At 36.9% G+C, this 16,184-nt stretch overlaps 1 protein-coding gene across 1 annotated transcript in view; it reads left to right on the top strand.

The window, feature by feature from the left end:
- Positions 1-16,184, top strand: part of PDGFC (platelet derived growth factor C) — a 204,247-nt gene that overhangs the window by 143,593 nt on the left and 44,470 nt on the right. The window contains exon 3 of the mRNA XM_047092102.1: positions 5,685-5,865. Coding sequence (XP_046948058.1) covers positions 5,685-5,865 — 181 coding nt within the window. The remainder of the gene's footprint in view (positions 1-5,684; positions 5,866-16,184) is intronic.

The following is a 16,184-nucleotide window of genomic DNA, read 5'->3' as shown; positions in this document are numbered from 1 at the left end:
TGATTGGCTCATAAAATAGGTTTAGTAAATCCTTTAAATACTGATGTGAGCAGTTGTGCATGTTGGAAATTAATACCTGAGAGTGTATTATAAGGATTACCGTGTCTCCAGAACAGTCACCTGGGCATGTGTAGATTTCGGCGTTTAAGGAAGATTACGTTTTGTAATTTCACTTTCATGTGTCAAATGTTGCTTGGTTTTTTCATTCCCCTTTCATTTGGCTGCGGCCTAGAAACGTCTTTTGTCATTGTTTTCTCTCTAACTTGATGTTTTGAGCGATGCTATAGTATATAAACCAAAGGACTTCCGCAATTAACTCCGTCTGCAAATACCGTTTTATCAGAAAAAAGAAAAACTTCAACTTATTAGGGAAGACAACTGGATTTAATGCATTAGTCTTTTTCCAATCGTGCTCCATATTCTCAAACATTTAAAGGAAATGTAGAATCAAGTGGCAGTGATTTCTGCTTTCATTTTTTCTGTTTTGAAGATTACACACAGTAATGAGGCATGGGAATACTTTACAGGTGGATCTTCACTTGGTCTATTTTACCTGATCTTGAATATGACTTAAGTTTTTTAAAAAATGCTATTTTTGTAACCCTATCCTTTAGCAAGGGGATTTACAGTTTCAAGAGAGAAAACTAAGCCTTGGTAAATAATGATGGTATTGGTATTTTTCAGCTCCATACACAGCTAAACAGCTGTCTAGTATGACCATAAAAATTGATGGTGGAATAATTGGGTGGAATATTGGGTGAACAATAGAATTATATTGTCATAGGACACCACTTGTGAAAAAAATCTTAAAAGTTTACTGTGAAACAATTAGTAGCATATGTTCGATTCTGCTGTTTTATACACACACACACACAAACAGTACTTTTTTAGATGTCCATTTCATTTAACCTTCATGGAATGCAAAACTATGTAGATTTTTAAAGCACTGTGGTAAATGTGTGCACCACATTTACGTGGTGAGCATGTATGAGCATGTAAGAATTAATTGCCAGCTGTCTAACTGCAAATCCAGAAATTGTTATAAAGATTATAAAGATTGATTTTTTTTTTTAATGGCATCAAATTCAGTAGAAAATCTTCATGAAGAAAGTCATGATGTACTTCTCTTATTTGCAGGACAGTGATTTTTGTTTCAGGATCTAAGATAAAGCCAAGTTTAATTTTAATCGTTCCTTAATAAGTTCTTAACATGTATAATCCAGATATTTCTGTGTGGTTAAAAACTCCTTTTAAATACTTCTACAGAACTTACAAATCACATCAACACGTACTAGTGTTTATTTTCGAACAGTAAGAAGAAAAGTGTGTAATAGTAGAATAGTTAACGTGAATTTTCAGTTTTCTTGCATATGATCTTTTCCCATACAATGCTTCTATTAGATAATTTTGAAAATGGACTGGAGTACATTTTTGACAGTTTCTGTTCTGCCCAACCAGTTTATTGAAATGACTTCGTAATTGCCAAACCCAAGGGATACTTTTTGGTTTTTAGCGTCTTTGACCTTTCTTTGGCATTGGTACCGTCAGCACTGTGGATCTCTTCTGTTTCTGGTGGATATTTCTCTTCCCTCTTTGCTCAGTTCTGTGGCATCCCTCATAGTGGCTTTCCCCAAGTTCCCCTGACTCTTCCTTTTCAGGATGTGTTTGTTACAGGATCTCTTCTTTCTACCCACACTTGTAATGTTATCATTTCCTGGCATTCCTCAGAGAAGTGGTGATTCTGTTCCCTGCCAGTGTTACTCCCTCACTGAAATCTCCATGGCTGTGCCTCTTAGGCCCACGTGGGCAAATAATGTGAACGAACGATGATCTGGCCATTTAACGTTTATTTATTTTGGGACAGAGAGAGACAGAGCATGAACGGGGGAGGGGCAGAGAGAGAGGGAGACACAGAATCGGAAACAGGCTCCAGGCTCCGAGCCATCAGCCCAGAGCCCGACGCGGGGCTCGAACTCACGGACCGCGAGATCGTGACCTGGCTGAAGTCGGATGCTTAACCGACTGCGCCACCCAGGCGCCCCTGATCTGGCCATTTAAACAACAACAACAACAACAAAGAAAGTAGATGGGGATCTTTTTTTTTTTTTTAATGTTTATTTAATTTTGAGAAAGACAGAGACAGAATGTGAGTGGGTTAGGGGCAGAGAGAGAGGGAGACACAGAATCCGAAGCAGGCTCCAGGCTCTGAGCTGTCAGCACAGAGCCCGATGCGGGGCTTGAAATCACGAACCATGAGATCATGACCTGAGCCAAAGTCAGGCGCTCAACCCACTGAGCCATCCAGGCGCCCCTGAAAGTAGATGGGGATCTTTAAAGACAGAAAGAACATGTCTTTCCACTTGGTCCCAGTCTCAGTTGCAGTGAACGCATGAAGGCCTGGTGTTCATTCCTTCATCCACCAAATACTGATACAGTATGTACTATGTTCCTGACACACAGGCATTAGGGATAAGGCAGGAAATTTAAAGACACCTCTTCTTCTGGAGCCAACACCAATTCCAGAGATCTGAACTTCATGGACTCATCCTAGGGCTAATGATACTTAGTATTACCAGATCTTCAAATTTAATATGTAAAAAAGCCAGAAATCCAGATATTCTGTGCCATTCCACTCTTTAGAATCTTGACTTAAATTTGTAAAAAGAAACAGAGCCTACTAAAACCGCACTTCCCTGTTTGCTACATTATGCCTACAAAGTATTCTACCCAAAGGCCTTCCCACCTATGCCTGTTCTTCCAGCTTGATCTTCATCTGCTTCTTTGTTCCCCACCTTCTATTCCCAGCCCACCGAGCTGGGCCCCTTCTTTCTTCTGTTGGATCTTACACATTGTCCTTCTCGCTACAATGCATTTCCATTTCCCCTCCTTTCACCCCTGCTCAGTCAGTACTCATTGACAGCCCAAATGTTCCTTTGCAAACCAACCCTAATCTCACTGTATAGAATTACTCCTACTCTGCCAGTCTTCCACAGTATTTCCTACGTACTCTCATTAGAGCACTTACCAAAGTGTTTTATGGGCCCTGAGCCCAAGGAAGCTATAGTTTCATCTTTGAATCCTAAGAATCTAGCAGAACACTGTGCACCAAGTGAGCACTTCATAAATGCTTACAGAATGATCGACCGGGTCCCAAATCTGGCTCTCTTCAAACTAGCAACGGTGGTAACCTACATTAGATAGGTTTAGGGGAAAACCTCCCAAGCAGAGAACAAACAGATACAAAAAAAGCTTTGTTTCACATGTAAACTATCTTGATATGAAAATTATCCTTTCATATAAAATGGTAGTTATCAACTTTTATACCAAGGAAATCTGAAATAACTACGTAGGTCTGTTCTTTTCTAATTTTTTTAATGTTTATTTATTTTTGAGAGAGAGAGAGAGCATGTGAGAGAGCAGGGGAGGTTCAGAGAGAGGGAGACACAGAATCCAAAGCAGGTTCCAGGCTCTGAGCTGTCAGCACAATGCCCCCGACGTGGTCCTTGAGCTCCCAACGGCGAGATCATGACCTGAGCTGAAGTCGGACATTTAACCAACTGAGCCACCCAGGCGCCCCTACTTAGGTCTGTTTTGTCCAAGTCCTCTAACCCCTAACCCCACCACTTTTCAGGCCCACCACACACATATATACCAAACTCCTAGAATAGTTCCACCGGTCGATTTACACGTTTGTCATTGATGACCGAGACCTGTCATGTGATGTAGCAGGTGTTCTCCCCTTTGTATTTGAGTTATCTTATTTATTGCTTTCAGACTCCCACAGTTACATTAAAAGTTCATGTGGAGGAGGGGGTATGGGATGCAGGATGGAAATGAAGGACAGCTTTATTGAATGGCAGCTGTGAGCCAACGGTGTTTTAGGTACACAGATGTCTCCTGTCCCAAAGTATCCCTGAGAGCTAAGTAGCATCATCCTCAATTTAAGACCAAGCAAAATGAGGCTGAAACAAGTTAAGTTACATGTCATAAGCGAGTTCTGGATACTTCTTCAGGATGAAGATTTATAAATAGAATTGGCCCGTTACATACTCTGTATATAATTTTCAATAATTTTTTCTTCTATAAATTCAGTACTGCACAAAACATGTTATTTTTGTTGTCTAGTATCTACTGAATTTATATTTTTGAAAACGCCTACCCGTGATTCTCAACTGTGTCAGACCTACATTTTAAGAAATTTTTTGCAGTGTCCTCTTTAGTATTCTCGAAGGAAGTTCATAGAAGTGATCATCTATTTATATACACAATTGTTTGAAATATAAATATAATGGCATGTGTGCTATATAAAGCTAAAATAACAAAGTAAGTTTTATGAAAATAATGGATTTAAAATCATAAATACATATGCACAAGTATGCGAGGAAAATGCAAGGAAGTAGATATTTGCATCTTTTAAGTAGATTCATTGTGAATATGACAGTTCTAGATATAGACGAGTATGTATATGTTTAATTGGTTTAATTGCAATACAGATTGTATAAGCAGTGTTTCTGTTCATGATATGTTTTTTCCAAAATAGTAATTCTTGCTAAGTTCCAAAACATAGAAACTTTCTTCAACTTATTTGGTGGTTAAATTTCTGGAAAATTTGGTTTTACCTAAAACTGCAGAACATGTTTGTGCTTACATGTGAGACAGCATTAGTTTCCAGACTCAGAGGAACTACATCAAAAATTTCACCTACATAAACGTCCGGTGAACTGTTTGAAAGGCATGGAGAACACAGGGCCGATACTCACTTCTGGGACTTTCCATTATTGAACATTGTTGGACTGTGCCTGCCACGTGTCACGGTGCTATCCCCACCCCTGGTCTCAGTATAAGCCAAAATGCCTCTGAAGATTTCTGGAATGTTTCTTAAGAGGCAACACTGCTCTGGATGAGTACCACTGATCTAAACCTTTCAAACCAAAATTAACATTTGTTGGAAAAATATTACGTATTCCTTATGTTTAGGATACTGTGTGCATTGCAGTGCAAATTAGAAGTATATAAAAACTGATTCCTTTCTTCAGGGATTTAACAGACTATGAAAATGGATCACTTGCATACATATAATGAATATTGAACATATGTGTTTATCAAAAAGAGAAAGATGACGGTGAGCTGAGAACACCCAGAAAGGTCTCACAGAGGCAGACTGGTACAAAGTGAGATTTGAAGGGTGTGTATATAATGATGCGGCTGTAGAGAAGCTTGCCTCAGAGATGAGGAAAGGGAGCCAAGGAGTCTGACCAGGGTGAAAGCGTTACTGTCGGAAAGTAATGGGCGATGAGAATAGCATTTAAAATTGGAGTAAAACTATCATGTCCAAATGGAAATTACATTGACTAATTCATAAGTTGAATGTCAGATACGGTTGCTCCCTACAAAATATTTAAGCCTTGAGATGGCTATTTTTAGTGAATTTGGAGTTCATCACCAGCGGCACTAGAGGGCTTAGAATAGAAGAGTCATTTTGCCCACACTGAGAAAGCATTTTCGATTCTGCCTCTGCTTTGGAGTATTTGATTATATTGACCCAGTTAAATTGGGAATGGACTCCTGGCTCTGGTCCATAGATAGCTGCCTTGTATCCATGAACATGGAATTTGAATTGCTAAAGTAACAAATCATGCTATGATCATGTGATGTTATGTCTCTTTTGCCTTTGTCTCTTGCAGGTATGATTTTGTAGAGGTTGAAGAACCCAGTGATGGAACTATTTTAGGACGCTGGTGTGGTTCTGGTACAGTGCCAGGAAAACAGATTTCTAAAGGAAATCAAATCAGGATAAGATTTGTATCTGATGAATATTTTCCTTCTGAACCGGGGTTCTGCATCCACTACAACATTGTCATGCCAGTAAGTACCACTTACAGATCCCCTGATTTAATTGGGTCAGTTATTTGCTTACCTTAAAAAAAAAAAAAAAAAAAAAGGTGGGCGGGGGGAGAATCAGGAAAAACAAAAAACAAAACCTTTTCCCTACGTTGATTTTTTTATCCATAAACGTCACTGTAGTTATCACAAATAACTTAAATTCCATCACTACAGATCATTAATCATTGGCCATGTTAAATACCTTTTCAGAGTAATGAAATAAAACATGTTTTTTTACAACTTTGAGGAGAAACCCCCTACCCAACTCCCCTGTAACTCACTATTCATTGTTTGTGGGAAGTTGCATAAGTACATAGCATTTTCTCTTGGAAAAAAAAATAGGAAAATCTGTATATTTATTGCTCTTCCCATTTAGATAATCATCAAAATTTGGACCATATAAAGTCTTCCTGAATTTCAAGTTTGAGTCATATTAAGTAATAAAATACAATTTTATTTTCTAGCATTTTTGTAGAACTTTTGCATTTTGCTAAATGTTACTCTTACTTTAAAGAGATAAATTTTGAAGCTTACACGGGATTCTAACAGTTCTAATTTTCAAATTCATTTATATATTTGTTATGAATACATTGCAGACCTAGAAAGCCAGCACTGTTTGATATCAATACCATTTTAGCTAAATTCATGTCTGTAACTGCCCTAAAATTCCATATTCTTCAGTGATGTTTTACTTTTTCTCCCCCATTAAGGTGGCATCTTTCCTTTTCTGGACCTGCCAAAAATTTATTTTTTTATGTGTGTGGTTTAGGAACATGTACACAACATTTTGTACATCATATTTTTCTTTTTATCGGGAGAAGTAAACTTACTAGCTCTTTCTAAAATCAGTGTTTTAGTAAAATATACTTTAAAAAGTAGTCATCTCTATTATCCTACTTATGCTAATATTTATCCTGCTTAAATAATACTTGTGGCTGTTCATGTTTCAAAAAAGAAGTTCTGAAGTTTTCACTGGAACTTAAGACACCTATTTGGTCTTTGTTACTACAGTTTTAGTTATATCCTGGCGATTTGTATCCTTTACATATTATTTCAAACATTCATATCTATTTGTTGCACAACAGAAATATTAAACATGCTTTTACTATTCTTATCACATTACTTATAGTAATTCTGAAGTACTCTTACAAATATGCTGATGTCACCTAGTATACGTTTTAAATATAATCAATAATATCACCACTTAAAATAACATAAAAATTGATATCTTCAATACTTTTGACAGGAGATTTAACAAATCAGCAGGCACTCTGGGAACATAACATAATGTGGGTTACATGCATTAACATCTGTGTTCTTACTGGATATAAGAACAATGCTCATGGCAGGCTAACAGTTCATGAAGCCAATTAGAAAATATGGAATCAATATTAAACTTTATATGTTATATTCTTATTGTAATGTTAAGTAGAACTTTCTTTTTTCGGTTGCCCAAATTCAAGTCTGTGGAACATTAAGGATTTGATTAGATTAATAAATTTAAATATTATTGTAGATATAGGTAAAAGAAACCATAAATTCAAACTGAAGTTTGAAAAGGATCTTTTATTCATTTAGTAAGAATAGAATAATTTATTGTGTAAAATCAACATTAAGGGAGATAGCTCTAAACTATATGTCATAAATAAATTGTGAATCTTGATCAGTTACCTTATATAGATTATTTAAGATATCCACACCTCTGTTCCATGATGAAATACTTTTTGCCAGTATAGGGTCTCTACCATTTTTAGTTAATTTTCAAAACGTCTCTAACTTTAATAATTTAGTATTTTTCTTTAAATTTATTAAAATTGAAGACTTTTATCTAGAAATGAGGAATGTTAATAGTAGACAAGAATGAGCATTTTCAAAAACCACTCTTGGTATCTATCGATACTGTTTTCAACAACCACTATTGATATTGTGATGATTTGTTTGAATAAAGCCACTAAGAATCTGTTTAACACACTTTCACAGTGTCTTACTTTAGAGAATTTATGAAGTTAAAATTTTTTAAGTCTGAGATGGCAGAGGGAGATAGGACTATACTTTCACAAAGTTGTACAGTCCACATCTTCAGTGTGTGTAGGTAGCATATGTAGTGTTCTTAAATATATAAAGATGAAACAATTAAGTTTCACTCAAAAACGTAATGATGGGTGTTACAACACAGCAAAGGTTTTATTTATCCTTAATCTGTGACAAAATAAAACTTGAAACTGGTGCGCCTGGGTGGCTCAGTCGGTTAAGTGTCTGACTTCGGCCTAGGTCATGATCTTGCAGCTCGTGAGTTCGAGCCCCGTGTCAGGCTCTGTGCTGACAGCTCAGAGCCTGAAGCCTGCTTCGGATTCTATGTCTCCCTCTCTTTCTCTCTGCCCCTCGCCAGCTCATGTTCACACTCTGTCTCTGTCAAAAATAAATAAACTTAAAAAAAATTAAAAAAAAAACTTGAAACTGAGAAGATACTTATATTTTAAATAAACTCTCTTCTTCCCATTATATTACTTTAAATATGTAAAACTAACAATCATCCTGCTACAGAATAAGACATGAAAGCTAAAATATATATATGCCAACATCAAGGGTTGTGTTTTTCTAATTTTATGACTGCATGGGTTAGCTAGTTGTATAACTCACGGAGTTGTGTGGATTAAATAAAATACGTAAAGATAAAAACACAGGAAATTTATAGCGTTGTGCTCAGTTCTGGGGCACATTAGAGGTTCTTAATAAATACTTGAATGCTGAGTTGATGATACCATTCACTCACTCCAGCTTAACTAACAGAAGATTCACTGACAGCTGTATTTTTATCTGTGAGAGTACATCCTGTTCATGAGCCTTGAAATGAGATAAAGCATCATAGGGTCTGTAGTAATTACCATCCATCCTCTTGACTCAGAAGGGCCCCGCCACCTGAATTTGACCTACTATTGGAGATTTACTGTGATTAAGATCAGAAACTGCATCTGAGAGACTTTAGATGAAAGGTGTATCACCGGGTGCATCACTGAAATTAAATTCAGTGCATTTTTAAATAGTTATTGAAGTTGTTTGATAAGCTGTAAATATGGGAATTGACATTCTCCTGACATCCTTTGAGCCATGTTTTGCATGGCACCGAAGTTGACCTGTGCTGGGCTGCAGAACATGGAAATATGTAGAAATATACATAGGACATCTTCTATTAATTTGTCTTATGCTCAGGAAACCAGCAGCCATTGGATTGCAAGAAACAAGAGAATTTGATGTCATGGTCCTTGTTGCCTAATAAATATGACTTGGTGATTTTGATTTTCCCAGATTGTTCAGTTCTGTTGGGTTTAAATCTATTTTGACTATTTATCTACCATTTCGTAGAATCCTTTCTCTTGGTTCCTTGTATGCCTCTTCCCCAACACAGCCACACTCCTGTTCTCAATAACCGCCTACAGAAGGGTGAGATTTGGTTAGTGAAAAGTTGACAAGTGATTTTGCTGTTAAGCCTTCCAGAATGTTTTGAATTATCATTGTGTGTTGCTAAATGACATCCTTCCCTCCATGGCCCTCCTCCCCACAATATTATTACTAGCCTGGAAAGATCCATCAATCTTATCTGTGTATCAATGAATGAAAGCCTGAGGGAAGAAAGTTTGCCTTTTTAAGAACAGACTTAAAAGTTCTTGTGGCATTTGCTCAAGGGCACATGCCCCTCCAACCCCTGGATCATCTCTGATACTTTTTTTTTTCTTTTTTGTCAAGGATGTACTTCATAATTAGCACACCCAGCTCCTCAAAGGCATTGGTCTCATTGACTGCAAACCCACTCTTGCAAAATAGGACCTTGGGGACCACTGGCCACAATGGTCTCCTATCATTTTCTAATGATAAAAATGATAGGAACCATAGGTCCTTAGTGGACTATTAGATTCTCGAACTGAGGTTTGCTACTGAGTGCCTAGCACACCCTGAAGCACCTGGTCACTAGTATCTCATGGTAGTTCAGCCAGTTCCCCTGGGAGTTGTCTAAACGCCCCTGGAGCTGTACTGACTTCTCATTTAGTATGTGTTACCTCTGTTAATGTTGTATAATAGTGCTGTTTTGTCAGCTAGAACATGGAAGAATCACACTAATGACACCAGGTATTCTCCTGGTCCTGATATATTAGAACTAGTCTCTCTCTCTCTCTCTCTCTCTCTCTCTCTCTCGTTCTGGTGGGAGTGGAACATCCCAAGTAGTTCAAGAAATTGGTGCCTACTTATGACATTATAACCATTAATGTGTATAATCATACTCATCAGCTTTTTTATAATTAGCTTAATATTTTGTATCTGTTCACACACGAACAAAAACTTCGAGTTTAATCAGTTCTTTTTTTTTCTGGGACAATTATGGAGAAAGTGTATTTTAATATTCTTTATAGTCTACAAGTAAGGGAGACCATTCTGCAGTCTTCTTTTGGAGCATGAATGGATATGTTTGATTCTAACTAACCTTTAAGTCTGGTTGATTCTATACCAACTTTAGATAGTATGTAGCTCAGCAGTAGAATTCTAATACATTAGTTAAAATTTTCAGAAACAGTGTTGCCATTAAAAACTATGTTCATAACCACAAAAATTTACTACATAAATTTAAAATGTTAGCATTTCAGTGTTATTTTTGAGAATTATTTATGGAAATATATACCCCCTTATGCCCCATTAATAAGTAATGAAAAATAAATTCATGCATATTGATGCCAAACAATATACATTCAGCTTTTATGATTGTGCATAAGGAGTTAATAATGTCTTTGATTTTTTTTTTTCCCCTTCATGCTAAAAAAAAAAAAAAAAGGCCTGGTAGATTAGCAGTGAGAGATTGTTTGGGAAGAAATGAAGCAAAACTGAAATAAAACAGTGCAAGCTTGTTTCTGTTTGGAGGCCACACACATTGAGAGCCCAGCGCACATTTCGGATCTCTTACAAAGAAAAGAAAATTTCTTGTTTAATTTTGGAGTAATTTATAATAGATTATGTATGTTTTACTCTGTGTACTGTAGCATAAGCACCATTATTTAAAACTGTTAGCAAACCTACAAAGGCTGAAAAATAGAATCTTTTCTTCTAGCATCAAAAGATCTTATTAAAAGTTTATTTGTAAGAAAATAAGCCTTAATATAAAAATATTGCATATTTTTATCAGTTACTTCAAAAACCCATACCTATTTTGAAATAAAATATACAAACCCAAATATGAATATTTTTAGTGGTTTCATTCTTTACATATAAAACTATTTCTTTTGAGTATAATGTTGTTTGTTATATTTATATATCTGTTTTAAAACAGTTGTGAGATTTAAGAATTTTTTTTTCTCTCTTTCCAAACCTGGTTAACACTTTGAAGGACGATTAAAATACTCTTTATTGATTTCTTTTAAAACAGTGTTTTTGAATATTGTATTTTCCAGAATTTTTTAATTTAAGCTTCCTGATCAGAAGTAATAACATAATATTTTCAACAATTCATCTGCTCTCATTTTTTAATGTAATAAATGGATCAGTTTAGATTAAGAGAAATAGATGTTATAGCTACCGGGCTAATTGACTCCATATATTTTTATCTTCTTTCCTTTATTGCCTGAAAAGAGGAGTGTGGGGTGATGAATGAAGGGAAGACTCCTTTAACTCACAACAGTCTGTGAAACTCATCTTTTAAGTTGCTTCTAAAGTTTTTCTATTATTTATTTTCTGTTTTCTTTTTCCACTGATAAGTGACAGTTGTTTGGATATCACGTATTTTTTATTCTTTTTAGTAAAGTTATACCCAGAGATGAAATAATACTAGAGAGTGGCACGCAAGTAATGTAGCTACTTTACAACCCCAACTATGGGTTTTCCTTAACAGTGATTTTTTAAATGACTTGTCCAGAGTTAAGTCAGTGCCTGGCCAGTGTGCACTATAGAAGGGTGTATGGTTTCTGTGGGGAAGGCTTAGAAGGACACTTGATGCCTGAGGTGCCATTAAGGAATGCATGACTGATTGCCAAAGTAGTTATTAATTATGCGGGATACGGAGAACAAAGCCGCTCAGTGAATATTGAAGTTGGAGGGAGAAAGGAGGAGGGGGATATTTTTTCCGTCCTTTCTGGCATGTGCCAGTAGGTTATTTCACTCTTAATATCATGTAAAGGAAAGTCTTAACTGAAGGCCAAATTTGCTTTTATGTTCAGGTTAAGAAAAATTCCAAGTAATTCTCAAACAAGGTATCAAGTTCATTTTCTTAGGTAGGGGTGGGGGGGTGGGAGGAGGGGTAGGGGGTGGGGGAACAGCATACCTGGAATAAAAATACATACAGCAATATCGTAACCCTAATCCCATAGGAAACAAATTCAGTATTAAAATGTCAAGATTTTAAAAAATCGTGAATTTTCATAGCAAGTTGCACTGCGTGCCTATGTTACTATATTAAACTTATTTTAACGAGTGAAAAATTCAGGTTTTAAACCTTTAAAATAAATTTTGATTAACCTTAAGAGAGAATTAAGAGAAAATAATTGTTAGAATTTTTTTGTAGTATTTACAGAATAAAAGTTATTTCAAATACTGTATCTCTATAGTATATAGTCTGAAACACTTTTTGAATGATTAGGCTTTTATTAAAATATACAGTGTAATTGTATATTTATGGAGGGAGTCTAGAGATGACAGTATTTTATTACATCAAAGAAATCATACAATTGCCACAAAGACTAAGCTTTTACTTGGCTAAGAGCTGTTTAATGCATTTTTCTACCAACTCCTACCCTGTGGGCACAGTGCTCTCTTTCATGTGAAGATCATGGTCTCTTCCATTTCTACTGATTCTTTTTGTTCCAGTTAATTCCTAGCTATCTAAAAAAGAACTTCACAGATGGCATGATTTGTAGTTAGGAAGGAAAAGTCAGTTGGTGCTACTGCAGGGATGGTAAGAGGCAGAAAAACCACTTTAAGTTGATGTACAAGGGGGGTTGTAAATATGAATTTAGGAAAGCTTGCAGTTTGATTGATTCATATTTTATATCTCAAGCCACAAATGTTTAAAAGCTTAGACTTCATATGACCCTAAACCTGATGGAATGATTCTCTAGACGTGGGTTGCAATTTAAAATGATAACATAAACGCTTTTGTCTTCAATACCCCGTCCGTTCTCCTGTTACGTCTTCTGGCATGTATTGAAGAATATTTGATGAAATATTTCATTGTGAGAAATTTTTAAAATGTATGGCATTGCCCTGGGCCTCTGAGAACTCACCTTGCTTTGAGGGAAAAGAAATGTATACACACAACACACATGCATACACACACACACACACACACACCCCTATATAAATATACTACATGAATAAGTATAATAGAAACGGTTTGGAAAGATTTGGAGAAGAGAGGCAATTGTTCAGAACAGACAGATATTATGACTCTTAAAGGAAAAAACAAACAAGCAATCAAACAAACAGAAACCCTGGAAATTGCTTAGTATAGACTTGATGTCAAATATATTATTAAAAATTTCTAAGGGCGCCTGGGTGGCTCAGTCAGCTGAGCGTCCGACTTCAGCTCAGGTCATGATCTCACAGTTCGTGAGTTCGAGCCCCACGTTGGTCTCTGTGCTGACAGCTCAGAGCCTGGAGCCTGCTTCGGATTCTGTGTCTCCCTCTCTCTACCCCTCCCCTGCTCATGCTGTCTCTATCTCTCTCTGTCTCTCTGTCTCTCTCTCAAAAATAAATAAACATTAAAAAAATTAAAATGTCTAAAGAATTTATTAAAAATCATATTACCAAATATCAAAGATTTCTCTTTATCTGGAGTGGTGCTCAGTTATCTGCATCTTCAAACATGCTTGGGGACTCTGACAAGATGTTCTCACATTGAGCTTGTGGGTGAGAAACCTCTCTCCACTATAACTGAGCAGATGCAGAGAGTTTTGCTACAAGATGTTGGGGAAATACTTTTCATATTCAAGCAAACATGAATATTTTTTGAACAGCTGAGAAATTCTGCATGAATATGTTATTGCTAACATACTCCTGTGTTCTCTGTATTTCAAGATTACAAAAAAGTGGAACTTTCTCATAGAATTAGAAATGGATAGATTTCAATTTAAAATTTTTTTTATGTTTATTTTTGAGATCGAGAGAAACAGAACATAAGTGGAGGAGGGGCAGAGAGAGAGAGAGAGTGAGGGAGACACAGAATCCAAGGCAGGCTCCAGGCTCTGAGCTGTCAGCACAGAGTCCGGTGCGGGGCTCGAACTCACAGACTGTGAGATCATGACCTGAGCCGAAGTTGGACGCTTAACTGACTGAGCCACCCAGGTGCCCCAGGTTTCAATTTTTAATGCTTGCATTTGTTGTACTGACTTTTCTAAGCTATGTAGTGAGGCTTATCAGCTTTGTCAACTGTCAGTATCTCTTACCCATGTAACTAGAATCAATGACAATCTGCCTTCTTCTCTAGTTCAGCACTAAGCTTGGCTGATAATTCACATATGGCATAGATCCAGCACTGAGGCGTGGTTCTAGACTAGATAGTCATGTATCCTGGGGTATAAAGCACTATTCTTAGTAAAATAAGGCAGTCCCAACCACGAAGAAATATTCTTTCAATCTCCTCAGACATTTTTTCACATGTAATTCCAATTTTTGTCCGAGTTACACTCGCAATTTTTTAAAAGGCAAATATTTCTCTTAGACTTGTTACAAAAAAGCAGGTGTCCCCAATTTCCTCTGTCCATACTACTTTCCTGTACTTTGGAGGCAAGTACTTCCACTTCGTTTAACTGATTCTTTTAGGATTGACCTCTATACCTTCATGTAACATGCTTCTGTTGCTACTTCTTGCTTCTTTGGTTTTAAAGAACTATCGATGATCTTCACTGACTTCCCTCTCTGGAATACGAGGCTTTCTTTCTTTCACCCTCCTGCATTTACCACACATGCAGAAGCATCCCGTCATTGGCTTCTCTAGTATATCCTGATTATATCAAGATCCAAATCCATTGTGTACATTATGGTGGCCATGTAATCATTTTTCACCGCTGAGCCATAAAGTATACTGTGACTGCATTTCCTCTCCTGCCTTGTTTTATTTTGTTTTCCTTAGAGTTGTGTTAGTTTTTGGTTTGCTGCTTAGCTTTCTACGTGTATATCAGCTATTCATCCCCAAACTGTTCCTCAAATTGTGTGAATCTCCTCTCAAATTCATGTTCTCTAATAATTTCACTGACCAGAAAGAAATCTCTGCTGAAACAATCCAGTCTACTTCAATTTAGATTGATTTCCCTCTAGACCTGCCACACAGCTGTCATCCTTGGGGTGCCACCCACCTCCACTCCCCCCATCATTATCTTGAGTATTTCCTTTGTCATTTTCTTGCTTTAGATCTCTTGTTTGCAGGATCTTTTGTCTTCTTCTCTCCTTTGCTTCCTGTTTGGGAAGAGAGTAAATGAATTTACTGTGAAAAAGGAGCATCAGAGATACAATTTTGTGGGCTTGAATAACTGAAAATTCCTTCACTTAACCGTCAACCCTAAATGAATACTTGGCTAAGTCTAGAATTTGAGTTGGCCACTTAAAAACTGACTGGACATTCTGTGTGTGTGTGGATAGGCTTGCTGACTGCAGTCTTCTCTGTATTGTGAGTTGGCCAGGTCAATTCCTTGAAAGCCCCCTGATTCCCCTAATCTCTTTTCTAAGGGTTATAATCCTGGCTGCCAGTTCTCTGAAATGAGAGCAGAGTGGATTAAGACTGAGAGCCTCGGCATTAAGTGTAAACACATTTACTCAACCGCCACCATAACCCTATATTCAGAATATCACTGCTCCCACTCTGCTTGGGTTCCCCAGTCCATCAATCCTCAGTGTTATTCTGTTCAGGGAAAAAAAAATTTGAACGAGTCAGTCTCCTGCCACAGTGGGAAGATAGATTTGGAGTGCCTGACAGCTTCATGAGTTTCAACCAGTCTTCCTGTTTTTAGCTCCCCTGTCCTTCCCACTTCTATCAGTACTGATGTCAGTACATCCCAGAGCTTTTTGGTTGCTCTTTCGTGTAAGCCAGGTTGCTTCTTGATTGTCCCCCTGCGCAATTTTGGTCCACCAATCGAATGATTGCACACCTACCTACTTTTCAGTTTCCAAAATGTTACCACCGTTGACTCCTTTCTTTGGCCTTGAAGAATTATGCATTTAAAAAATATCTTCAGAATCAATCATTTTAGGAGAGAACAGAGTTCAAGTCATCATATTTGTCTTTATTCATATAGTGATGTCCTTATCAAACACTAAGTTTGCATTTGATC

This window comes from Lynx rufus, unplaced genomic scaffold (assembly GCF_022079265.1).
Source record: "Lynx rufus isolate CCGP_SWC_20201006 ecotype Redwood Valley unplaced genomic scaffold, mLynRuf1.p SCAF_3, whole genome shotgun sequence".
Classification (NCBI taxonomy): domain Eukaryota; kingdom Metazoa; phylum Chordata; class Mammalia; order Carnivora; family Felidae; genus Lynx; species Lynx rufus.
This window is presented reverse-complemented; position numbering and strand designations above follow the sequence as displayed.